Here is a 25,697-nt window from a genome sequence, read left to right on the forward strand (position 1 = left end):
TAAATATCCTAAAACATGGTTCAGTACAAACACTACAGGTGTTCATTAAAAAATCTGACAGCTGCAGGAACAAAAGACCTGAAACGTTGAGTAGAACAAGGTAGTATGACAAGACTTTAACTAAGAGAGCCTTTAAGAGTCTGATGTCTGATGATCTGAAAGATAATCCAAAACTAATTTATACATTAAACTCAAGTTTTAAACGTGTTTTTATTTAAAAAGAAAATTAAATTACACTAATCACATACATTTAACAAATTACATTTTCATACCCACCACCCCCACGAGGCTGCCAGTACGATGCAGAACATAAATGAGATAATAAAAATAAACGTGTGACAAGTGGGTAGCACATACTGCACTGAAGGTGTTGTATAGAATATATATCATGATTATAATGTCAAATATAAGCTGGAAAATTGAATACAAACAATAAAAAAAAAATACAAGACAATAAAAGTGGGTTGTGTTAAACTTCTTTAAAGATCACAACCTAATTTATTTTTATTTTAACTTTGTGGGAGGGCTTCAAGTCTTTCAAAATAAGATAGTAAGGGGGCCATGTTTCATGGAATTTTTGGGTCAACCCTCAAATGCAATTGCTATTTTCTTTAACTTAAGGGAAAGCATCATGTCCTTCATCAGACTTGAAAAATAGCTGCCTTGTTTAGAGCTGAGGCAAATTTGGTGATTAGAATGTATGTGTGTATTTATTTATCCTACAGTGAGTGGCAGTGTAATGGATGACTTGATGTCCACTGAAGATACAAGATAGTATCCCCACCAACAAATTTATTAGACAATAGCTTTGAAATAGGTGCCCATTGTAGTGGACACTAAGCATGAGAGGATTCATTTATTTGTTACTGGTGTACCCGACCCTGGAACCCCAAAGATTGTAATTTCAGCAATGGGTTGAATATCTTTGCTAAAAGCTTCAGATAGAGTTTGGAATATTTTAGTCCAAAAATTTTAGTTTGCTACAAGGACCAGAATGTATAGGCCAGATCAGTCCTAGCTCCATGACAACGTTCACTGAATCTTAGAGTCTAACTCTGATGGTTCCAACAAACCTCAATCTGAAGATAGTGGAATAGGATAGAGCGCCGTAGAGTGAATTTGGTGGAGAGAGCATCAAATATAGCAAACGTTCCTTCCATGTAGAGATATCGCTGAATTGACTCAAACCTGTTCTTTGTCTTGGTGCAAAGACAGCGTCCTATTTGGAGCAACTAAGGTATGATTATCACAAATAGGACCATAAAGAGAGAACAGATCCCAAGCCAATCCAACTTTATTTGTAAAGCACTTTAAATGAAACCATGGCAGGATCAAAGTGCTGTACAGATTACATACATACAGAATACACCAAAGATTGAAATAATAGAAGTACTAAAAGGTAGTGAAAAACCAAAATGACATTAAATAAAATAATAAAATAGTAATAAAATATCAGTGTCAACGTCTCACAGTGCCAAATGCCAAAGCAAGCAGATGGGTTTTAAGGGAAGATATCTGATAGTGTGGAGATTGAAAATCTGTTAGAATTATATTATTAAGTTTAGCAAAACCAAGACAAACTCAAAATCTTTCCAAAACAAAATTTACATAAAATGGAATAAACGTGAAAATGAAACAATAATAAAAATGGGCTTCTGTAGAGGAACACATCTGAATACAGAACCAGAGATGTACAAGACGAAGTTAGCTTTTGATTAGCAGTGTAGGAGCGATAAATATTGTTTTGGACTACTTATCGCTAGGTTTACAGTTTATATTATTTGGTTGTTATGATGATGTGGAGCATGGGTCACATGGGTGTTAGCGGTGACAGGTTGAACCGTCAAAAGGGAGGCAATCAGTCAGTCATACGTGGTTTTTGCCAGTGAGAGGAGGGCTGGGTAGCCGTAGTTTTTTTTGTAAATTCTAGATTGAAATATTTTACACAGCATGTAGATTCATTGGTCTATAAGCCAAAAAGTCAGTAAAATGACCTTAGTTTGCATTTCAAAAACAGAATAAAGGTTTCACAAATCAGAAACAGTATTTTGATAAATCAGCATACAGTGTAGAATATTTAAGTCCAGATTTGAAGAGTGTAAGTGTTCTTGATCTGAATCTGGTCTAACATAGGCTAGAGGCCAACAAATCTATATGAGCATTATTTGCTTTTGTAGAAATAAACATTTCACAAATCTCAAGCAGTTTTAATTTATCTACATGCGGTGTAGAATATTTCAGCCCAGTTTGAAATGTCTAAGTATTGTAATTATTTTTTTTAGAACCTGGTCTAATGTGTACAAGTTTTCCATAGAAGCAAGAAATCGGCCTTTATTCATTTCATAGCTCAGAAACTACAAATCGTAAGCCATCGTAAGCCAACTTCAGCATTTTATGTCATCGAAATCCATGTTTATATATATATATATATACATATATATATATATATATATATATATATATATATATATATATGTATACCAAAATTAAACTCAAAATTTGTGTCATGCAAAGTGAGATATTTCAAGCATTTGTTTGCTGATCTGACAGTTGTGCAGAAAACCATCACTAACACCCTCCACAAGGAGGGAAAGCCTCAATAGGTAGTTGCAAAAGAAGCTGGATGCTCTCAAAGTGCTGCATAAAAGCACATCAATAAAAGTTGAGTGGAAGGGAAAAGTGTGGAGGAAAAAAGGTGGAACAGCCAGCAGAAATGACCGCAGCCTGGAGAGGAACGTCAGGAAAAGGCCATTCAAAAATGTGGGGGAGCTTCACAAGGAGTGGACTGAGGCTGGAGTCAGTGCTTCGAGAGCCACCACACACAGATGGATCCTGGGCATGGGCTTCAAATGTTGTACTCATTTTGTTCAGCCACTCCTGAACAAAACACATCAGAAGTGTCTCACCTGGGCTACAGAAAACTGAACTGGTCTGTTGAGCAGTGGTCCAAAGTGCTCTTTTCCAATAAGAGCAAATGTTGCCTCTCATTTGGAAATCAAGGTCTCAGAGTCTGGAGGAATAATGGAGAGGCAACAATCCAAGACACTGAGGTTTCCACAGTCTTGATGTGGGGAGCCATGTCTTCTGCTGGTGTTGGTCCACTGTGCTTCATTAAGTTCAGAGTCAATGCAGCTGCCTACTTCATGCTTCTTTCAGCAGAAAAGCTTTTAGAAGATGATGACTTTATTTTCCAGCAGGACCTGCCAAAAGAACCAAACCCTGGTTGAATGACAAAGACATTACTGTGCTTGATTGGTCAGCAAACTCTCCTGACCTGAACCCCATAGAAAATCTATGGGGCATTGTCAAGACAAAGATGAGACTCATGATACCGAGCAATTCAGAAGAGCTGAAGGCTGCTATTGAAGCATCCGGTCTTCCATTACACCCAAGAAGTGCCACAGGCTGATAACATCCATGCCAGACAGCATCAAGGCAAAATTAATGCAAAAGGTGCTCAAACCAAATAGGAGTTCATATGCATGACTATACTCTTCAGATGGTCAACATCTCTATATTCAATATACTTTTTAAGTTGAATTACTGAAATAAATTAAGTTTTGTGCGACATATAATGTTTTGAGTTTCACATGTATATATATATATATATATATATATATATATAGTAGGGTCTGGATTAACACGTGGCAGCACCTGTGCGCCTTGTACTGACCTTATGTAACAGCAGGAAGAAAATGCCGCACGTTCCGCTGCTGCGGCGCGTCAGCGCGTCGCTTCCTAGCTGCCGCTTACCGGAAAAGGAAAGGCAGCTTGTTGATGACGGTCTATACTTTCTGATGAAATCTCACACCGAAGCGAAAGACAGACATACGGAGATACGCGGCGCTTTAAGTCCCTCACTGTGGTCAGTTACCTAACAGTATTATCTTCAGGAGGAGAAAACATCCACCGACACTTGTCAAAAAAGCGATCAGTGTATGTTTCAGATCGAATATTTGAATCTGCTGTCATTTAAAAGAGCGCCAGTTAGCTGCCGCGCTGGGCTAAACTAAGCTAAGCTAAGGTGCTAACCAGCAGCAGTATCACCGAGCTTGAGAAGCGTCCAGCGTGAGTTCACGGAGATTAAACCTGGACAAAATGGCTCGTTTCTCCGCTTCAACCCGGGACATTTGTTTCGTTTTCTGTCAGTCTTTGTTCCCCAGCTCCAGGTCCGGCTCCAGCACTAAGCTTTCCTCTCGAAAGAAGTCTAACCACCACTCAAAGATGAACGTTAACGGCGCTGAATTCATGGACGATATTTCCTGGGTTTCGTCTGGTTCTGTTAGTCGGTATGTGTGTCACTAAAACAGACTGTGTGTGTTATTTTTGGGTCGAACTGCGGCTGCTTGGCAGCTGTCAGATCATCAGCTAATTAGAAACTACAAGAACACTGCACTTTAATCTTAGAAAATGTTCAGGAACGTAAACAGTGACGGTCAGAGTTCGTCCTCTGCTACAGGGATCGGGGTCGCTCCGGTCGGTCTCGACAGCAAAGACAACTCGTGGATCGCCTTGGTGTCCAGGCCGTTGTCGCTGCTTCAGAAACTTCTCCCGGGCCGGCTCCGGAGCCCGGCTCTGGCTGAAAGTGGACCCGGCTGGTTCCCTGGAGACTTACGAACCAGCTTTGTTCAAGAGGAAAATGAGTTTTTACGACAGTTGGACGACATTTTACCGATTACGCACCACGCGCCTCCCCACCTGACGTACTTGCGGTGTCAGCACGAAGCAGCGGTCGGGCTGCCCGTGCCCGGTGGCCATCTGCCCTGGATCACCCCAGAGTCTGTGCAAGAAACGGGGCTTCAGAGTGCCGCAGAGATCAGCTTAGACATCTGCCAGCAGACTCAGATGGGATATTTCTCTAACATAAGGACTGTTTTAAACCAGGTTCTCTTGAGCTCTCAGGAAGTGAAACCCGCCGGAGGAAAGGACTGTGTACCAGAGGCGGTGAAGAGCAGGCTGTGGTGGAGCAGCTTCCTGGGCCGGGATGAGAGCTGTGAGAGGGGGCTGCTGTCAGAGCTGTTCCAGGCCAAGCAGGACACAGAGACAGCTTGTCCTCAAACAGAGACAGTTAGTCCTACAATATCAGCTGAGATAACAGACCTGGTGTTTGTACAGAGAGGCTGCAGCGAGTCGATGTTGGGAGAAAATACTGGACCCTCTGACCACAAAGAGGAGCCCACTAACAATGGAGGCCTTCACACAGTCCAGAACACAGGGGGTTCCACGGCAGACCACCTAAGCTGCAGCAACACAGTTCTTCCTGCCCCAGACCAAGACCATGGGTACTCCAGTCTGGAGGAGGAACAGTCCCAGAGAAACCACCTGTGCAAAGCTAGGGCCCTTGGTGAGGATCTGGCACAGCAGGGGGCAGACACAGCTGCAAGACCCCCAGCCAACATGATAGACATGGAAGAGGAGGCGGTAGAAGAGTCCACAGAGACAGTGGTGCTCTCTGCCCCCCAGAACAAAACCATCGCCTTCATCATGGGCTGCCCCTGCAGCGATGACGATAGCAACCAGTCGGACCACCAATCCACCGAGGATGAGGAGGAGGATGATGATGGTTTTGACAGTGAGGGCTCGTCTGATTGCTACACCTCCAGTGATGAAGAAGAGGAGGAAACCTCAGACTCGGAGCCCGACTCTGAGTCAGAGCGTCTCTGGAACTCGTTGAGCCGCACTTTGGACCCTTACAACCCCCAAAACTTCACTGCCTGCCTGCACACAGGCAGCACCAGACCTCGGACTATCCCCACGCCTCTGTCCTCCACCCAGTCGTCCCCTGCGTCCTCCCCCGAGGCCTCCCCTCCTCTCACCTCCTCTTCCCCTCCCTCCAGTCAAGATTCATGGGACGACTCTGCATCGGCGAGCGAGGTGGATGAAGCAGAGAGCCTCCGCTTGCTGAGCTCCTTCAGCTGCTCCTCTGACCCCTACAGCCCCTTTAACTTTCAGGCTCCACTCAGGACTCGAGGGCCCACTGGGCCCCTTTTAAAAACCAAGACCAGAGCCAAGATGGCCTCCCAGACCCAATCTCCATCATCTCCACCTGAGTACAGGCAGCAGGAGGCAGAGGAGAGGATGGACAGTGGTTTCTCTGAGTCCAACACCACGGTTCAGACCTGCAGGAGGCCCAAAAAGGTCAGTCTTGGTCTAGTTCAGGGTCCTTCTAAGCTGTATGGGTCAGATTAGGTCCAATCATCTTTATGTTCTGGATAATTTTGAATCAGCTGGGGGATGGGGGCAGGGATGTTATGATTATAGATTTTCTCAGTTCAGTAAAATCCCATGAACATTCCTTATAGGTCTTTGATTTTTATTTATTTATACCTTTTGATGCCAACATAAAATAATATGGGACCACTATCCTGCATGTTTTTTGTTGTTTTCTTCCTGCAACATACCTGATCCAACTTAAATATATCTAACAACTTCCTGTCAACATTAATTATAGTCAGACGTGTTGAAACAGACAAACAAAACCTGCAGGATAGTAGCCTCGAGGACTGGAATTTGACACCTGTACTTTACAGGCTGAAGAGCCGTCTTTGGTCTTTTTTTTCCTATAACTTCTATCTAATTTAATTCTATTATTCAAGCATTTATAATGCTTCATGGAGATGCTGACAGTGGGAATGGTGATATCATTGTTGTTATTACCATCGATATTGGTAAGTTACAGTTACTTGAAATGTCACTATTTCATGAAGATAATAAGTTGTGATGAATATTGATATTACTATTAGCTTGTAAATAGCATAACAAAGTTATACGACCTTTTCACAACACCCACATACACACATTTTCTCAAATTGTTCTCGTCTTTATTCCCTCATGTTCTACTGTTATCAGCTCGATTCCTTGTCTGCGTCCCAGCTTGCATCTACCTTGTTTTTTGTATTATTGCTTTTGTCTTCTAAATTAAAAAAAGAGAAATAAACAAATCTGATAAGGATTACTTAATCTCCCTTGCATACATAAACAGCAACGTCTGTTTCAAACGTCATACATCACCGTTCTCATACTTCAAAGAGAGTCATGGTGGAGTCAATTCCTCCACCATCAGGCAGTGCTAAGTCCAGAGTTCACTCCCGCGAGCCGACGTCACTTTCAGACACTGTGTGGCAGCGGTAATGCGTCGCTATGAAGTTTTCCAACTGCCCAACACACCCTAATAAACACTTCCATGTAGTCTTTCTTCAAGAGCTTGCACTTTTTTTTTAGTTGCTGTGCTTGAATTCATGCTTTTTCAGTTTTTTTTGTTCCCCTCCTGATCCTCTTCTTTTTCTCTGGTTTGTTTCTTTCGCTGGTTGTGTATCAGCTATTCTGCCCGGCACTGCCCCGCGATTTCCGGTGGTATTGCTCCGTCTTCTGCATCAAGTGACGGATGGCTAAGCTCACTGAAAACAGACCAAATTACATGCATAACCAACGCAGAAGACGGACGAAACTGTGCGTCCATCTGCGTATCCGTCTTCTGTGTCAAGCATAAATGTGCCTTTACACACCTGTTCTGTTACTCACACACAGAGCAACACAAGTAGTAAGATGTGGTTGTTGTGTAGCTTGTTTTTCATTCTGTACACATGTTGCTCTGATCTGCCAATGTGTTTCAGGCGTGACATTAAGGGATCTTTATGATCAAGTGTGGCATTTAATGACGCCTTTAATTGTGAACTTAAGTACTCGTGACATCCCTAAGGACCACAGATGGAAATGTTCTGACCAAAACTCTGGAACAAACTGTCCGGGTTTGACATTTAAATAGTTTTATTTCTAGCAGAAGTTCTGCTCTGAGAAATGACTGAGACCAGAGCAGATGTGAAGGAGGAATTGCAGTCGGGTCGAAGCATTTGAGACCATGAAATTGATTAAACATGGATGTTTTATTAATAAACCCAGTTTGATCTGTCAGATTTTAGCTATTAGCCAACGAAAGCAGGTTCATGATTAAAAAAATAAATAAAATTTCACATGTGGTTTTGTCTGGACAGGATCAAGCAGAACGTGTGCGACTATTGGGTTTGTTTACTGTAAACATGAAGTCACAGCGTGTTCAGACCCCCCCCACTTTGGTCTGAATTTAGAACATCTCGTGTTGCAGCAGTGGGAGCATCAGACGGGTCAGAGCAGCTGTTTATTCAGAAGTTAATGATTACCAATAAAGCAAACACCTCCACATCCAGGCTGACGGATAAACTTCAATTTCTCTGTTACAGTTAGCAATGATGAGCTTTTACTGAGCAGATAAACAAACACACAAACCTGACGTAAACAACCAAGAATAGAAAGTAAATAGTTGTAGAGATGTAAACAAATTGATGTTATCAGTCAGCTGATCAGTGTAACATCTTAGCTCCTCCTTCCTCCTCTCAGGTCCGTTTCCGTGACGACGTGGAGGAGTTCTTTGCCAGCTGTGGTGAGGAAGAAGAGGACCGCCACGGGCCCTGGGAGGAGCTGGCCAGGGACCGCTGCCGGTTCTTGCGACGCTGCCAGGAGGTGGAGCAGAGCATCGGATTCTGCCTGCAGCCGCAGCACCGCCTTCTGGTCTACCGCCGGCTCTCCGTTCTCCAGGTCCAGAAGGCCTGAGGACCTGGTTCTGGATGAGCCTTTAAAAGGGCTCATGCTCACCTGTATGTGGACCAGAACCAGCGGTCCAAAGTGGTCTTGTGAATTAAAGGGTTCAGGCTGATTCAATTTCATTTCGGGGTTGTAATTGGATCAGTTTGGGGTCTCATAGTCCTGGAAGAATTCCCAATAAAAAGAACTTTTCCTGTTTTTCTCTTAAAGAGGCTAACATATTTTTTTATTTTAGACTAACATGTAGAACCTGGACTTTAGCTGATCCAGGCTTCTGAATGTTGGTTCGTTTTCGTGTTTCTGGACGTTGGCAGCTCAGCAGAACTCGGAAAACAACGTTCCGACATGAACGGACTGTCTGTCCCGCTGCTCAGGGTCCGGTCCAGTAAAGCCAAAGATGAAGGAAGTGTTAAAGACCCAGTGTTCTGGTGCCGGTTGGCCAAATCAGAAACAACCTGATTCTGTTTGTGGTTCTGTTAAGGTCAGATGAGCTGGTTCCTTTGTTATTGATTAGTGATCAACTGATTGGATCTGATGGATGAAAACTGATTGATCAGATGATTCCTGTCAGTGTGATGAGGAGCGAAGAAGAACGTCAGTATTTGAGTCGAAAACCTGCCCAGGTTACCATGGCGCTGCAGGAGGTTCGGTTCTTTGGACTGTCACGGATCAGGGACTGAAAAAAGACTTGATATGATCCGAGGCTGCGAACTGAACCGGACTGAAGAATCTTTGGTGTTTTAATCAAAAGAAGCTTTTTATTTTTCTAACTCTGCGCCTAATTGGTGGGGACCGGTTCTGGTTCTTCTCTTCAGTCATGATCCAATAAAATCAGAACTTGACTCTGAATCCTTTGTTTTTATTTACACACACTGAATGAAATGATGCTTTCACTGACATAAAGAAACCACATTTCATCTGTGTTCCAAGTCAGTAAACGCGTCATTTGTTGTTGATGATCTTAATGAAAAGTAAGTTTGTTACCTGCTGCTAGTTGAATTCTGGTATCACTTTTTCTATTTAGTTTCAACATAATGGTACTGAGTATCATCAATAGCCATGAAGATGATGGTGATCCCAGTGAAGGTCAGTCTCCTTTAGCTGCGGGTCCTCTTGGCCACCAGGTGGTTTCAAGTTGACTAAGAATTAATAAACCCAACAGCGTTTTTCCATTAATTCTTCAAAGCTCCCTCCCCTATCTCCGTCTGTTAGTGGTAGGCATTAAAAAAAAAAAAAGAAACGGTCTCTTTGGGTTAGGCCTGTTTAAGGACTACAGAATGAGACCACCAGAAAGAGACAAAGATGGAGACTTCTGTTCAGATATAATAGTGAAGATATGTTATTTTAACTTTAATTCAATTTCATAAAGGGTAGTATTTTAGTTCAATGGTTATATGTCAGTGGGATTTACTCACACCCAACTCAGTGGAGCTAATTTATTATAATAAAACAGGTTTTCGATTAGAATTGAAGGAGATCCGGTTTTATATATAATATATATATTTTATATATATAAATGTGTGTGTGTGTGCATATATCTATTTTTTTTATCATTTCCATAGTTAATTATTTAATTTGGTATACCTATATCTATGTAGCATAGTAGCCACATCTACATTTAATACCTGTCTAATAAAATAATTCAGTACAATTTAAAAAAATTGACTGAATTTACACGTAACAGACCTGAACCTATTTATGGCTGATTATATGTATATTTTTTTCTTTTTAATACAAAAGTGGGGCAGAATTTCAAAATAAAACTAATGTATATGTTCAGCTAGAGAGTTTAATTAGAGAAAACAGAGAGAAAATGCTTAAACTTCCCTTTTTCTGTTTTATATTTTGACTCAACCAGTTTTACAGATAAATCTCAGATGAACAGCTGTAGAAACGTCTTTCTTCCCCTCTGCTTTTCTACTCCATTTTTTCCTCAGTGAGAGAACTGAGCTCCAGTATCCTGCCAGGATCTTAAATCTGGACCTGAATAGAGTCCGGATTGTTCTCAGGATCTTAAACCTGGACCTGAATGAAGTCAGGACCCTTCTCAGGCACATGAGCTCATGACTGAGACTGGAACTATGTTTTGTTTTTTATGTTTTTGTTTTCTTCTGTTTGTTTTAGCTGCTGTACTCATCCATTCTTTGACAACCCTCCTTCAGTAAATGTTTTATTTTTTTCTCTCTCTTTCTGAGAAAGACTGATAATCACCTTTTTGGCCAGTTAATGAGGATCAGGAACCAGGTTGACTGGTCACACTGGGCTCTGAGACTACTTATTTTCTGAGCTCTCCTGTCAGATTTCAGTGGCTGTTTGTTCAAATGTTTGTTGTTTTGGTGCATTGGGCTTTTCACACTGGTACTTGTAAGAAGTGCCACTGTTTCTGAACATATGTGATGCTGCAGAGCTTCCAGGTGGGTGAGAGATTTATCCATCCTGGATTTTATTTTAAACCTTTATTTAACCAGGAACAAATCCCATTGAGATTAAGATCCTCTTTTACAAGGGAGTCATTGTCCTAGATAGTCAGCAAAAATTACAAAACACAGTTTAGTTACATAATTATTAATAAGTTACAAACGTTTTCGCTGCCCCCCCCCCCCCCACCCCCCCTTTTTTTTTACAGCGACCCATTCCTTCCTTTCTTTTTCTAGCGTGGTCGTCTGTTTCTCTCCCTACAAGTATCACTATATGTCTTTTACTTTCATACATTAATTGCCTCTGATTGACCCAATTCTCTCCTCTGTCTGCGGTGTAGCGTCCCATGTTTATTGGCTGGAATGCTCAGACTTGATTGGCTGACTGATGTCACGTGGAATGGCTTTACTAGCATGCACGCTTCGTCTGTATGGCAAGCCAAAGTGGTCAAAATTCGCCGCTTTATTGGCGCGTTTGTAATAAAACGGCGTTAAATACGCTGTTTTGTGGTAAAAACGGCGTTAAAAGCATCGTTTTATGTGGCAAAACGGCGTAGAATACGCCGTTTCTTAACTGCATTGATCCAGTAACCAAGATAAAAGATATGATAAAACCTTATTCAAAAACTCTTCCTCCATAATGCATACTGTGTGTGCTTGTACATAGAACGCCAGTTACTGTGGTATATAGTTTTTTTTATTCTATTGCAGTTGTATTTAATATTTGTATTTTTTTTATCTGCTTTTCTCCCTCTTTTTTTCTCCTGTAGTTGAGATATAGTAACACACAAATTTACCTGTTGTGTGATTAATAAGGTTTTATCTTATATTTTATGCTGTTCTTCTTTAATACAATATACTATAGTGAATATAGTAGAAAATACACTTTATTATCTATAATATTAAATATAGACGTTATTAATTTAGCCTGTCTCATTGCAATCAATAGGTTGGTGCTCATTGTGGTTTCAGACAATAATGTATGTATGTCGACATCTGTGAAGAAATAATTCTCTTTCTTTCTTTCTTTCTTTCTTTTTATTCAGAAAAAATAAAACAGATTTGATCAATATCTGAATCTTTATCCTGGCAGCTCATTTGAATATGACTGGAGATGTAAGCACACAAGCAGACCACATGGCTACTGGATCAATGCAGACAATCCTTCAGCAGAGATCAGTGATGAACTGGAGTGGTCTGCTCTTATTCTTTACTGATTGGATGATCACAGTTCAATTTTACTGGCTGTACAAAAGAGGGGCTGGGATAATTGTAATACAACAAAACGGCGCTTTTTACGCGCGTTTTAGTTGCACAAAACGCCGTTTTTAACGCGCGTTCTTTGAACGCCGCAAAAAGCGACGTTTAATGACCACCAAAAAGCGTCGTATTTTTCGGCGTTTACCGAAGCTTTAAGAAACGGCGTATTTTACGCCGTTTTGCCACATAAAACGACTATTAACGCCGTTTTTTTTTTTTTTTTTACCACAAAACGGCGTATTCAACGCTGTTTTATTACAAACGCGCCAATAAAGTGGCGAATTCTGACCACTTCGTCTTGCCATAGTTAAACTACTAAAGCTGCACCTGATCAAATAGAAACGCTCCGTCAGTTCGTAAATCATAACTTTCTCTGAAGGCTGGAGGTCTGGGACAATGTAGGACAGCTCAACTATTGACCACTTACCTAAAATATATTGTGGCTATGTTGTCAGACTAATTATGATATTAGACTGAAAATAAATATTTACATAGTCACTTTCAAAGTGTATTCATCAGTAAAATGAAAAGACAAGATATAGTTCTGGTTAAGATAAGATTACAGAATTTAAAAACCTTTACGGAGGATCAGAGAAAACCGACTAAAAATTAACATTGTAATTAATCCTGACTGGGATTTTTATTTATTTATTTATTTATTTGCTTCTAACCGATCCTAATTCCAGTGGGCTGCCATATTATAGCACCAGGCTCGGAGTGGTTTATCTTTGTTGCCAGCTCAGGGACCTAAATCAAGGTCCTCCAGGCCACAGTCCGGGTCTCGAGGCACTGGGCCACCACTCCACCCCCGTGAGTATTTTGAAGTGAAATACACTCAAACATGGATCACTTGTATAACCAAATGCATTTGGTCTGTCGGGTATTTTCTGCTACACCATCTTTCAGGTTCTGTTAATGGCCGCAGTTTTGCCTGTTTGGGGTGATAAATTATTCATTTCTTTTTCAAAAAAGATGAGCGTAGTGCCATACTTCAGAAAACATTCAGTTTTCTACAGTGATGCCTTTCTTCAAATTTTTAATTAATTTTAATTTTACATATTCAATAAAAAAATAGGGCTTGGTATCACTAATTTCCAGAATAGATTTGATTCACAATAGTTGGTTAACGTGTTTTTGATGCGTCCACTCCGTCCTCTGACTGAGGTAGGATCATTAGTGTGTGCTCGCACCTGTCCTCGTGTGTGCGCATTAGATAAACCTCTTTTGCATTATGCTAAGTTACTGCATCTAAATTAGAATAATAGCTCTATAAAGTCTACATTGTGTAAACAGATTACCACATTTTACTTACCTTTAAATCTTTTAAGAACCAGTAAAAAATGATTTGCTGTTTAAGGCTAAGGAAAAATAGCAGTGACTTTCCGTTATTGAATATTAGGGCTGATATGTAACTACGAGTAAACTGTTGAGCCATAAACTGGTTTTACGCCACAAACTTCTGGTTTTCCTGCACAAAAAGAAACACACAATTCTAAAACACACTACAACATACTTCTCTGTAAAGTGATTTATTTGTCCAGTTTGCTGTATAATAAAATGTTGCATATCGGACGAATCACAAACGAGCATTTTCGTGGGGTTGCATGAACGGTTTGACCTTTTAAAATATTATTTTAGAAACCAAAGTGGCACAAACCAACATTTTTATATCGGTGTTAAGCGTTTATTATGAATAGTGGAATGGTGGGCTTGAGTAACCAGTCTAAGAAAACGCAGTCTGAACACAAGATGCTGCTTTTTAGTGCCAGTTGGCACCACCGTCACAGAACATTCTTCATCTAAACCATATAACTTCACCTCCGACCCATCGCGCTTCCCGAACAACTTTAACTTGTGGTCCCCCAAAACAAAAATAAAATGTCCTAATTTCATAAGTGACTCGTACAAAAAAACTCACATTTTATTTCAGGACAAACCAGCACTAACGCAGCACAAACGATCGAAACCATTTTTGCTCAATTTGGACAATGTGGGGGGGCTGGGTGACGTCATCACCTCATAATAAACTTGTTATATCTTAAAAACCAAAGCAGCACAAACGAAATTTTTTTCAGCACAAACCAGCACTAACGCAGCACAAACGATCGAGGCCATTTCCGCTGTGTTTTGCTTGGGGTGGGGGGCCAGCTTCACGCAGGTCAGCGACCTCTCCATGCCGTGGAAATGTATGGAGGACTGAAACTATCAAAATAAAAAATAAATACAGAAATATAAAAATGGCTCAGGGAAAGATTATGTTTGGAGAAAATAAGGCAACATGATAATGCCTGTCTGTAAAAACTGCATAACTGAATAAGATTTTTATTATCTAGTTTATCTAGTTCAGCTTGAAAATCACATTTGATGCATTAAAATCTAAAACATTTAAGCCTCCTTTATTATTTTTATTTATGTATTTTCTTTTTTCTTTTTCATATATCTATTTAGATAATAAACTTTATTTTTTGCGACAAAGTGTAATACTTTTATAATTGACTTAGAAACATCTATTACTTTACCAGGATTGCAGGACAACCGAGGTCCCACTGTTTTAGGAGGATTCTTCCTTTCAGTGATAGATCTCTCATGAGCCATAGATCTCATCGATTTTTAATTTTGAAATGAAATGCTGAAAATAAGATATTACCCTCTGAGACTGATCTCTGCAAATATAGAATAAGTTGGCTTCTCTCTGACAAGGACAACTTCATTTTCTTTATGGATGCATCCCTCTTTGAGAGGGAACATGGTACCTTTTTATGTTTAGAGTAAGATCTGATACTTCAGAGAAAGCCAGTTGATAGTGTTTTTTAACTGGAAATTGTCTCTCAAAAAGATGGTTGTATCATCTGCTAGTTGACAGCATTTAATTTCCTGGCCTAAAATGGTAGTCAGGAAAATGTGTCATTTTGTATGGGCATGACCTTGGTTTATCTTTATTTTTATCAGCTTCTTTTATCTTTATGTGAATTATTGATCAACCAAATCAAAGCTTAGTAGTGTATAATATACACTAAGTTAGTTTCCTCCAAGTTGTCTTTTAAATAGAAGTGGAGAGTACTGAACATCAAATTACAAAAAAGTCTTTGCCAAAGCCAAACAGCTCATTCTGCAATTAGACAGTTTTTTCATTGATATAACCCACATATACAGCTCTGCTGCTCATCCCACACATGCATTTACGTGGCTTCATTTAAAAATGGACATAAACAGGTGTTTCAATAGTAGAAGATATATTTCTATAACAAAGAGATAACACATATCACACTGATTTACTGTTTGTGATCATTTTATTTCTCATGTATTGTTTCCGTCTGAGTGAAATTATTTGTTTCCTCCTGATAAATCAGTGCTAACTGAAACTGAATAAGTGAAGTTTACAGAAATGTTTAAGTGGCTTCAAACTCAGTAGAGATTTATTCTTTTTCCTCTATTACTCTGAGGAGTAACATAATCAGTTTCCAGGTGGTTTCTAAACAGGTGTAAAGATACCATATATGATCAGTGAGGGCATTTCTGGATGTACACAACCAGGATGGAGGACTGGAACATAAATCTGCAACAACATGGGCCTTCAGGAACATGAATGTTTAGAAACATGAATGTTCAGTAACATGGATTTTAAGGAACATGGACTTTCAGGAACACAAGCCCTCAGGAAAATGGACCCTCAGGAACATGGACTCTCAAGAACATGGACCCTCTGGAACATGGACCTTCAGGAACATGGACTTTCAGAATCATGTTCAGGATCATATTTGATAAAACAATATTTTTGTTCTTACATTTACTTATTTTTAAAAGATCAGGAGTTCAGAACCATTTTTATGATCGAAGAGGGACCTGGACCTCAGCAGGACTTGGTCTGATCCTGGTCCAGGTTATTGTCCATGACTCCTCCTCTTTAATGACATCACAGAGGTGCTAGGAAGTGAGTCCTGTCTGTGATAGCAGTGATGTCAGGTGCATCCAGTTGCTGAATGTTGACACACGAACGCCTCTCCACCGCAGTTCGGTCCCGGTGACCTGATCTCAGGAGACTTGGTCTCGCTGTGAACCCCGTCCTCCGGCTCTACCAGGCCCTGAAGGTACTTGATGTACCTGATGGCAGCCCGCAGTGTCTCCACCTTGCTGAGCCGCTTGTCAGCACTGTGACCCGGCAGGTGGTCTCGTAGCTTGGCGTAGCCCTGGTTCACACACTTCACCCGCTGACGCTCGCGCTCGTTCCGCTTCTGGATGAAAGCCGGTTCGAAGGGACACTCGTAGACACTGAATGGCCCGTGGTGGTGGAAAGGGGCCAGATAAGGTAGGAGCCCTTGCCGACTGTGGGCCCGCAGGTGGCTCCTGTAGAAGCCCAGGTGGGTGGGGTCCATGTTGGGGGGGTAGAAAAGAAAGGGAGCAGGGCCTGAATAAGAGTCTGATGCCTGAGAGCTGCTGTGGTCCTCACAGAGTCCAGCAGGGGGAGACACCAGAAGCGAATGAGAGAAGGTGGAGCTCATAATGTGATCCAGACTGACCAATCAGAGGAGAGGACGGATTAGGGGGGGTTCATAATGTAACTCTCCTGTGAAGACACAAGAAACCAAGTGAGAGATAATCAGCATCACCTGACTGTCCTTAGGTGAGTTATCTATCAGCTGATTTATTATCAGGTGAGGGGGCAGAGCTTTGTAGCCGTAATGGCTGTTGTAATGGAAGCTGTCATGTTTTCCTGAATTAAACAGTTCAGGAAACAGAAAATGAATGAAAAAAATCTCCTGAAAACACGTCACACATTAAAACTCGTGTTTGTTATCAAAGTGAAACAACAACTGGTTAGTTAACAAGTCCTCTGTGGAGTTCTTTTCATGTCAAAAAAAACAAAAGTTTTACCCTCTACTGCAATGGGGTTGTGAGATGATTTTAGGGGGTTGCCAGAAGTTGTAAAAAATATATAGCCTACATTTATCAAATAAATTTAGGATTTTTTTGGAAAGCTGTCAAAATTAAACCATTAATGAAGAGATAAATCTTTGAAATTAGCACCTTAAATTAATAAGACATTAACACATAAACAACAAAGTTATTACACGTGCCATAATTATTCATCCATCCATTTTCTACCATCTGTCTGGGGTCAGGTCACCGGGGCAGCTGCCTAAGCAGGGAAGCCCAGACTTCGCTCTTTCCTTTGCCAGCTTGTCTAGGGGGATCCTGAGGCATTCCCATGCTAGCCGAGAGATGTAGTCTCTCTAGCATGTCCTGGGGTCCAGGAGGGATCCTGACCAGATGCCCGAGCCAACTCATCTGGCTACTCTCGATGCAGAGGTGCAGTAACTCTACTCTGAGCCCCTCCCCTGACAACCAAGCTTTTCCAGCCACTGTGCAGAGAAAACTCATTTCGGCTGCTTGTATTCATGATATTGTTCTTTCCATCCCTACCCACAGCTCGTAACGATAGGTGAGGGCAGGAATGTAGATTGACTGGTAAATTGAGAGCTTTGCCTTTTGGCTCAGCTTATCTTTCACCATGACAGACCAATGCATAGTCTGCATCACTGCAGACACTGCACCAACCTGTCGATCTCCCGCTCCATCCTTCCCTCACTCGTGAACAAGACCCAGAGATACTTGAACTCCTCCACTTGGGGTAGGACCCTATTGCAGACCCGGAGAGAGCACTCCACCCTTTTCTGGCTGAGGACCATGGTGTTTGATTTGCAGGTGCTGATTCTCATCCCAGCCGTTTCACACTCAGCTGCAAATTGCTCCAGCAGGAGCTGAAGGTCATGACCCGATGAAGCCAATAGAACCACATCATCTGCAAAAAGCAGAGACCCAATCCTGAGGCCATCAAACCAGATCACCTCAACACTTTCGCTGCACCTAGAATTTCTGTCCATAAAAGTTGTTATGAAGGGAATCGGTGACAATAGGCAGTCAACCCTTACTGGAAATTAATCTGATTTACTGCTGGCAATGTAGACCAAGCTCTAGCACCGGTTGTACAGGGACCGGGCAGCTGGTACAAGGGGTCCAGCACTCCATACTCATGAAGCACCCTCCACAGGAGTCCCCAGGGAACATGGTTGAACACCTTCTCCAAATCCACAAAACACATGTAAACTGGTTGAGTGTACTCATATGACCCCTCCAAGACATGGAAGAGGGTGTAGAGCTGGTCCACTGTTCCAAAACCAGGAGGAAAACCACACTTCTCCTTCTCAATCTGAGGTTTGACTATCTGACAGACCCTCCTCTCCAGGACCCCTAAATAGACCTTACCAGGGTGGCTGAGGAGTGTGATCCCGCTGTGGTTGGATTTCATCCTCCGGTCCCTCTTTTTGAAGAGGGGGACCACCACCCCAGTCTGCCAGTTCAGGGAAACTGTCCACAATGTCCATGTAATGCTGCAGAGGTGTGTCAACCAAGACAGCCCTAGAACACCCAGAGCCTTAAGGAACTCTGGGCAGACCTCATCCACCACGGGGCCCTGCCAGGAGGAGCTTTTAACCATCTCAGTAACCTGAGCCCCAGGTTGCTGAGAGCCCACAAAAGGGTCCCCTGACTCTGCTTCCTTGTTAGAAGATGTGTTGTTGGGATTGAGGAGGTCTTTGAAGAATTCCCTCCACTGACCCACAGTGTCCTGAGTCGAGGTCAGCAGCCTCCTATCCCCACTGTACACAGTGTTGATGGAGCACTGCTTCCCCCTCCTGAGCCATTGGGTAGTGGACTAGAATCTTCTGGAAGCTGTCCGGAAGACATTCTTCATGGCCTCTCCAAACTCCTCCCATACCCGAGTTTTTGCCTCAGTGAAGCCGCATTCCGCTTAGCCTACCAATACCCATTGCTGTCTCCAGAGTCACACAGGCCAAAAAGACCTGATAGGACTCCTTTTACACTTTTTAGGCATCCCTCACTGCTGGTGTCCACCAAGTTTGGAGATTTCTGCCACAACAGGTGCAGATGACCTTATGGCCACATCTCCAGTTGGCCACCTCAACAATAGCAACATGGAACACAGCCCACTCGGACTCAATGTCCCCTGTCTCACCAGGTTGAAGCTCAGCCAGAGATGGAGGTTGAAACCCTTTCTGACAAGGGATTTCAGCAGACATTCCCAGCAGACCCTCATAACACATCTGGGTCTGCCAGGCCTGATCGGCATCCTCCCATACCATCTGTGCCAACTCCCCACTAGGTGGTGATTAGTTTACAGCTCAGCCCCTCTCTTCACCTGAGTGTCCATGACATGTGGTTGCAAGCCCGATGATACAACTACAAATTTGATCATCGAACTGCGGCCTAGAGCGTCCTGGCGCCAAGTGCACAAGTGAACACTCTGATGCCTGAACATGGTGTTCGTTATGGTCAATCCGTAACAAGCACAGAAGTCCAATAACAAAACACCAATTGAATTCAGATCACAGGGGACATTCCTCCCAATCATGCCCCTCCAGGTCTCGCTGTCATTGCTCACATGGGTATTGAGTCCCCCGAAAGGAGTCCTCTCCAACACCCCTTCCAAGAACTCCAAAAAGGGTGGGTACTTTGAACTGTTGTTCAGTGGATACACACAAACAACAGCCAGGACCCGTCCCCCTTTGTCTAGCCAGAACTGCTAAACCTTGTGCACCAGCTCAGGCTCCTTCCCCACCAGAGAGGTGACCTTCCACGTCCCTAGAACTACCTTCTGCAGCCAAGGATCAGACCACCAGGGTCCCCACCTATGTCCACGGCCCAGCTCACACTGCACCGGTCCACTCCTGTGGTGAGCCCACAGGAGGGGGGGCCCATGTCACCCTTTCGGGCTGAGCCCGACTGGGCCCCATGGGCAAAGGCCCAGCCACCAGGCACTGTGGCTCTGTGGCTCTAGAAGGTGGCCCCACTAACCCACATCCAGGCAAAAGTAACCTGGATCCATTGTTTTTATTCATCATAAGGGTCTGAGCCGTGCTTTGTCTGATCCCTCCCCTTGAGACCTGTTTGCCCCACCAGGGGCATAAATTCCTAGGTCCTAGGATCCAAGGAACTTGACAACACAGCTCCTAGGATCTTCAGGACATACAAACTCCTCCACTGCGGTAAGGTGGTGGCTCAGGGAGGAGACATGCCAAATTAAAAATCTAAATTTGACATTATCGCTGCAAGAGAAGCTGATTTTGGACATGTCACAGTTTGTCACAGTGAACCACAAAAACCACTTTATCCTCTTTATTTATGAAGATTCTGACAGTTTTCCAGCCTTACATTTCAAGGATGCTGCAGGATGACCTGCATCACACAATTAATCATTAAAGGCCCATTTATACTTGACACAGAAGACGGATGTGTAGATGGATGGACAGTTTTGTCTGTCTTCTGCACTGGTTATGCATGTAATTTGGTCTGTTTTCAAGGAGCTTAGTTATCCATCCCTTGACACAAGATGGAGCAATACCACTGAAAATCGCATGGGCAGTACTGAGTAGAATATCTGACATGCTACCAGGGAAAGAAACAAATCAGAGAAGAACAGAATCAGGAAGGGAAAAAACTGTAGAAATTGCACAAGCTTTTGAAAAAAGACTTCATGCAAATGTTTAAGGTGTGTTGGGTGGTTGGAAACAACTTTATAGCGATGCATTACTGTTGTCAAATGGTGTCTGAAACTGACGTCAGCTTGCGGAAGTGAACTCTGTAATTAGCACTGCCCACTAGTGGAGGAATTGACTTAACCATGACAACACACGCATGGAAGTATAAGGATGGCAATGTATGACAATGTTTGATACGGACGTTGCTATTTACGTATGTAAGGAAGCATAAATGTGCCTTAAGTCATTGCGTGGGGTGGGGGTAGCAAACACCAACATGTTATCTTCTGTATAGTGGTTCAAAAAGTTTGAAAACCACTGCTCTACATTACGACACCAGTAAGGAAGAAGTCTTTGGAGTGTTTTTGTTTTTTAAAAGACAAAAAGAAAACATAATCTAATGGAATTTTTTTTTTTTTTTTTTTTTTTTTTGTAAGTTTTTGAGGTTCATGGCCTCTTGTGCTGTAATGATGCATAAGTAAGATTTTTTTAAAATCTTTTTTTCAATTTATTTTTTAGTCAACATTTATTTCAGAAAAGTGTAAAATGTACAACACCTTCAAGAAGTTACAATAAATACAATTTTTGATGTAAAAGTCTTATAAAATGAATACTTTTAAAGGGTTTTTATGTCCAAGTGTTTTCTAGAAACAACAGTGGACCATTGTGGAACAAACCATTAAAATGAATGTCTAGAAGAGAGTAAGTGCCATTTTTCAAACTGTATACAAAATACATATCAAAACAAAGATCACAATTATTTACTGGAGTCAAATTCCAGTTTTAATTATTGTCGTTTTCCTTGATCTTTCCTGACATATCAGTGGGATGTTGCTGCTCAGTGCTCATGGAAGTCATTTAAGCAGTTTTTTTCTACCATTTTCTCCCCTCTTCCTTCTAGAGACAGAGAGTGTGGCTAAATTTATTCTGTAAATTGAGGAAAATGTGTGGAAATTATGAGTAAATAAGATAGGATTACTGTAATGATAGACTTTGACCTACTGAACAGCAAAAAGCCAGGAAATTATGTTTTTAGACCCTTTTGGGGACCAAAATAGCAAAGCTGTTTCCTTTAAAAATAAAAACCTGCTAAAAGGGGTTTCAGTGGGGCTTTCTGAAAGTATAGCATCATCATTGGTTTCCTATGGGTTTCCCTCTTTTTTAAAGTATTGCTTCATTCTAAGGGATGCAGGGCAAAAAATTGATGTGCTTTCTGAGGGCAAGATAGTGCATTAATTTAGAATTAATTTAAGATTATTAAGATTTACAAGGAAAATTACTTAAATTTGTGATCAATAATGTATGACAACCCACAGTTGTGTAGCTAAACTGTTATGTTCATTATTGATCCTTTCAGTGTAAGCTGGTAATCGTCTATTGACCATTTTTTTCTTTAACTCATTTCAAACTTGGGAACAAATAAAATTTTTTGATCAGTAAATGATAAAGATTGACAGTTCTCTGATAAATGTTCCAGAAGTGACTCTGATGTTTCCTGGTGTTACTAACTCAGCAACAGCTGCTGCTTCAGGTTTCCAGATGCTGTTTAAGGAATCAGCCAACTTCCATCTGCATCCAGGTTTTGTTCAATAATGAAGAAAACTTGAATGAAAAACCACAACAATCTGATGTTTATACATCTTCTTTAGTTCAGTTCAGTCTTCAGTCAAATTAAAGCAGGTTCATTCGTGGCTGAAGACATTCTGTTTCATAAAGACTGAAATTTGTGAAAGAAAACCGCATGTGAGCACAGCTTAATTCAGAAATTCACCTGAGCTTCAAAATAAGCAAATCTAAACTTTTCCTGAGCCTGTTCCAAATAGACGAGCCAACAACCAGCATGCAGAATTCCTCAAACTGGAATCAGGCCTTTATATGCAGACACAAAACCTAAACCGGGTCTTAATCGCAAGTCAATTTCCTCATTATCAGCAGAACACACAGAGGTTTGGAAAAATATCAAAGGGACATTTTTCTTCCAACAAAAATAATCTGAAAATCAGATGGGAATTTATAGCAGTTAGACTCCGTTATTACAGATCATTCTAGGAAATTTCCAGATTCCTGAAAGCTTCTGGCATCAGACAAATATGCAAAGGAAGGAAAAAAACAGGAAAAATCCCCTCCACGTCTGACACAAGCAGATGGATCTAGAGTCTGCTGGAATGATGGCATTTAACTGGAATACAGAGAGGCCATCAATACAAGAGTTGATCAGTATGGAGAGGTGTGTATCAGTGTTAGTGTGTGAGATTTTCTCAGAAATTAAAAATACTGCATAAAAAACAGAAGATTCCTTGGAGCTACAGACCAATTGGTTCTGATGGTTCCAATAGAACCTTTGAGTTTGGACCTTCATATTTGTGTCTCACCTTCAGAAGCAGCTGCAGTGTTCTGTCCTGGGGTCTCTCTGGAACTCCGACTGCTGGATGAAAAGCTTCGGCTTTACCTGCGTCCGCCTGTTGAAACTCCGCCCCCACAGCTGTGTGACAAGAACCAGTGTGTAAATGGCCGATTATTAGAGCTTCATGAATGATGGAACGTTTCCAACTCTGATCACAAAACCAAACTCCAGTTTTATTTCACACCCTCTACCAGTATTCCAGGGGCTGCCGGTATTCCAGGGTCTCCCAGCGTTCCGGGTGGTGGCTGAGTGGATGTGGAGGGTAAATGATGTCGGCGGAGTCGTCTTCACATCAAAGTGAGCTGACGGAGAGAAATGAGTGTTTGTAGTTTCCTCTTCCTAAATCCTGTATTCCCAGATGAAAGAAGTCAGCGACACACACCCTTCCTGTCAGCCTCTCATCACACCGCACACGCTGATGACTGTTTACACACACACACCTGAAACCTGAGACGCACCTGTGGGATCTGATGGCAGGAACACATATGAACTGATGCTGCTTCAAGGTTTCCAGAGTTGGTACAAACATGAGGTTCAGATCCAACTTCATGGGGTCAGTTGGTCATATGACTGGTATGACAAGTTGTCACGTGACTCAGTCATATGGCTCATTTAATTGGTTGGCCATGTGACTCGTTTGATTGGTCAGTCATGTGACTCATTTGAATAATTCATGTGGCCCGTTTGATCGGCCAGTCATGTGGTCAGTTTGATCGGCCAGTCTTGTGGCCAGTTTGACGAGTCATCATGTGAGTCATTTGAGTTGGTCAGATATGTTCTCATTTGATAAGTTGGCCAAGTGACTTGTTTCAGTCATTTATGTGGTTCATTTGATCAGTTGGTCATGTGACTCATTTGAGTCATTCATGTAGCTCATTTGATCAGTCAGTCATTTGACCTGTTTGACACGCCATCATGTGGCTTATTTGATTGGTTGTTCATATAGCTCTTCGACTGATCAGTCGATTGTTTGATCGTTTGGTCATGTGGCTTGTTTGATCGACCGGTCATGTGACCCGTTTGACGAGTCATCATATGAGTCATTTGAGCTGGTCGTGTCCATCACAGAGACAAACATGGAATCTCCACCCACCACCTCAAAGTTCAAGTTCCTGGATGTACTTTGCAGATCTTTAGCTGGATGAAAGTCTTCAGGTTCATTGGTCACTGTTGAAAATACACTGAGGATTAATAAAAACAAACAAACAAACAAACAAAAAATCAAATCAATGTTTGTTTTCTGACAACCTGGAATCAGAATGAATCAGTCCATCAACTCAGCATCTGGAATTTCTGAAATGTCAGAATCAGTCCTCATTACTGTGAGTTAACAGTTTTAATGAAAGGAAGCAGGAGGTTGATTGGTTCATCCGGGTGTCACTTGATTCAAGGCTAGGAGGAGGTGACAGAAGGTGGGGATTCTGTCTCAGAATGTCAGTGACCTGAGCCCCCCAGATGACACCTAGGGGAAAAAACAAAAGCTATGAAGAGGGAGGACGGAAAAATGACAGGAAGGTAAGGACGATGACTCAAGCCACCCCTAAAATCTAACTTGGCCCCTAGGTGTCACCCAAAAAAACCCACTCAAATGGTAATGAATATTTTCTACAAATTGGGTAAACCTTAGCGGTCCAAGTGTTAGTGAATACTATTCTACATCAGCACTACCATGTTCTAGATCAGGGCTACTGAATTAGGTCCAACGAAGCACACCAGACTTAAATCAGATGGATCCAGCAGGCTGTTAAGTTCTACACAATGACTCATTAATTTGAGTCAGGTGGGTTGGAGCAGGGAAACACAGAAGACCTGCAGGACTGCGGCCCTCATAGAACTGAACTGAGTAGCGCTGATCTAGATCTGATCTGTTGAATCATGTCCTTTTGCAGAAATGATCAAGGTTAAACACTAAAGAAACAATATAATATCGGTTTAAATCATATCTGGAACAAAGACAAAAAATTTGTAATAATAATGAAAAATCATCTTATTTAACACTAAAAACTTCTTTTCTAGTTATATATATAAACGATTTGCAAAATATCTGTCCTGGTACTGGTTTCCAAATGTATGCAGATGATGCAGTTGTTTATGTGAGCCACGAAAATATTGAAGCCATTACTGCTCAGCTATAGCACCATTTAGATGCTGTGTGTCAGTGTGGTTTTGAAATTCAGGCCTTACTATAAATGTTAATAAAACAGTGTCTGTTTTTCTTCTAGATGTCCTTCTTATGGAAAACTGCATCTGACACTTAATGGTTTAAGATATTGAACAAATTAAGAAGTGAAATATTTGGGCTTTATTTTAGACTCTAATTTATCATTTGAAAGTCATATTAAAAAGATCATTAGAACAGCAAAGGCAATTTTGTACACCTTTCGACTTATAAGGGACTGTTTATCATTCCAGGTGGCAAATGTATTCATGCGTGCAATGGTTTTCTATGAGGGGCCGTTTGAGATTTTCAGAATTACCCTCTCA

The 25,697-nt window shown here is 41.7% G+C and overlaps 2 protein-coding genes across 2 annotated transcripts; one reads left to right on the forward strand and one right to left on the reverse strand.

Annotated features, from left to right (window-relative positions):
• The first annotated feature begins 3,701 nt into the window (after positions 1-3,701).
• On the forward strand, positions 3,702-9,419 carry LOC121636453 (protein phosphatase 1 regulatory subunit 15B). The gene is made up of 2 exons (XM_041979972.1): positions 3,702-6,138; positions 8,374-9,419. Exons 1-2 carry the CDS (start codon positions 4,411-4,413, stop codon positions 8,584-8,586), a joined length of 1,941 nt encoding a protein of 646 aa, XP_041835906.1. The 5' UTR covers positions 3,702-4,410; the 3' UTR covers positions 8,587-9,419.
• Positions 9,420-15,581: 6,162 nt separating this feature from the next.
• LOC121636493 (achaete-scute homolog 5-like) lies at positions 15,582-23,213 on the reverse strand. Its single transcript, XM_041980036.1, has 2 exons — positions 23,182-23,213; positions 15,582-16,818 (listed from the first exon to the last, which is right to left on the reverse strand). Exon 2 carries the CDS (start codon positions 16,751-16,753, stop codon positions 16,214-16,216), a length of 540 nt encoding a protein of 179 aa, XP_041835970.1. The 5' UTR covers positions 16,754-16,818; positions 23,182-23,213; the 3' UTR covers positions 15,582-16,213.
• Positions 23,214-25,697: the final 2,484 nt, after the last annotated feature.

The sequence above is a fragment of the Melanotaenia boesemani genome, chromosome 3 (genome assembly GCF_017639745.1).
Source record: "Melanotaenia boesemani isolate fMelBoe1 chromosome 3, fMelBoe1.pri, whole genome shotgun sequence".
NCBI lineage: Eukaryota > Metazoa > Chordata > Actinopteri > Atheriniformes > Melanotaeniidae > Melanotaenia > Melanotaenia boesemani.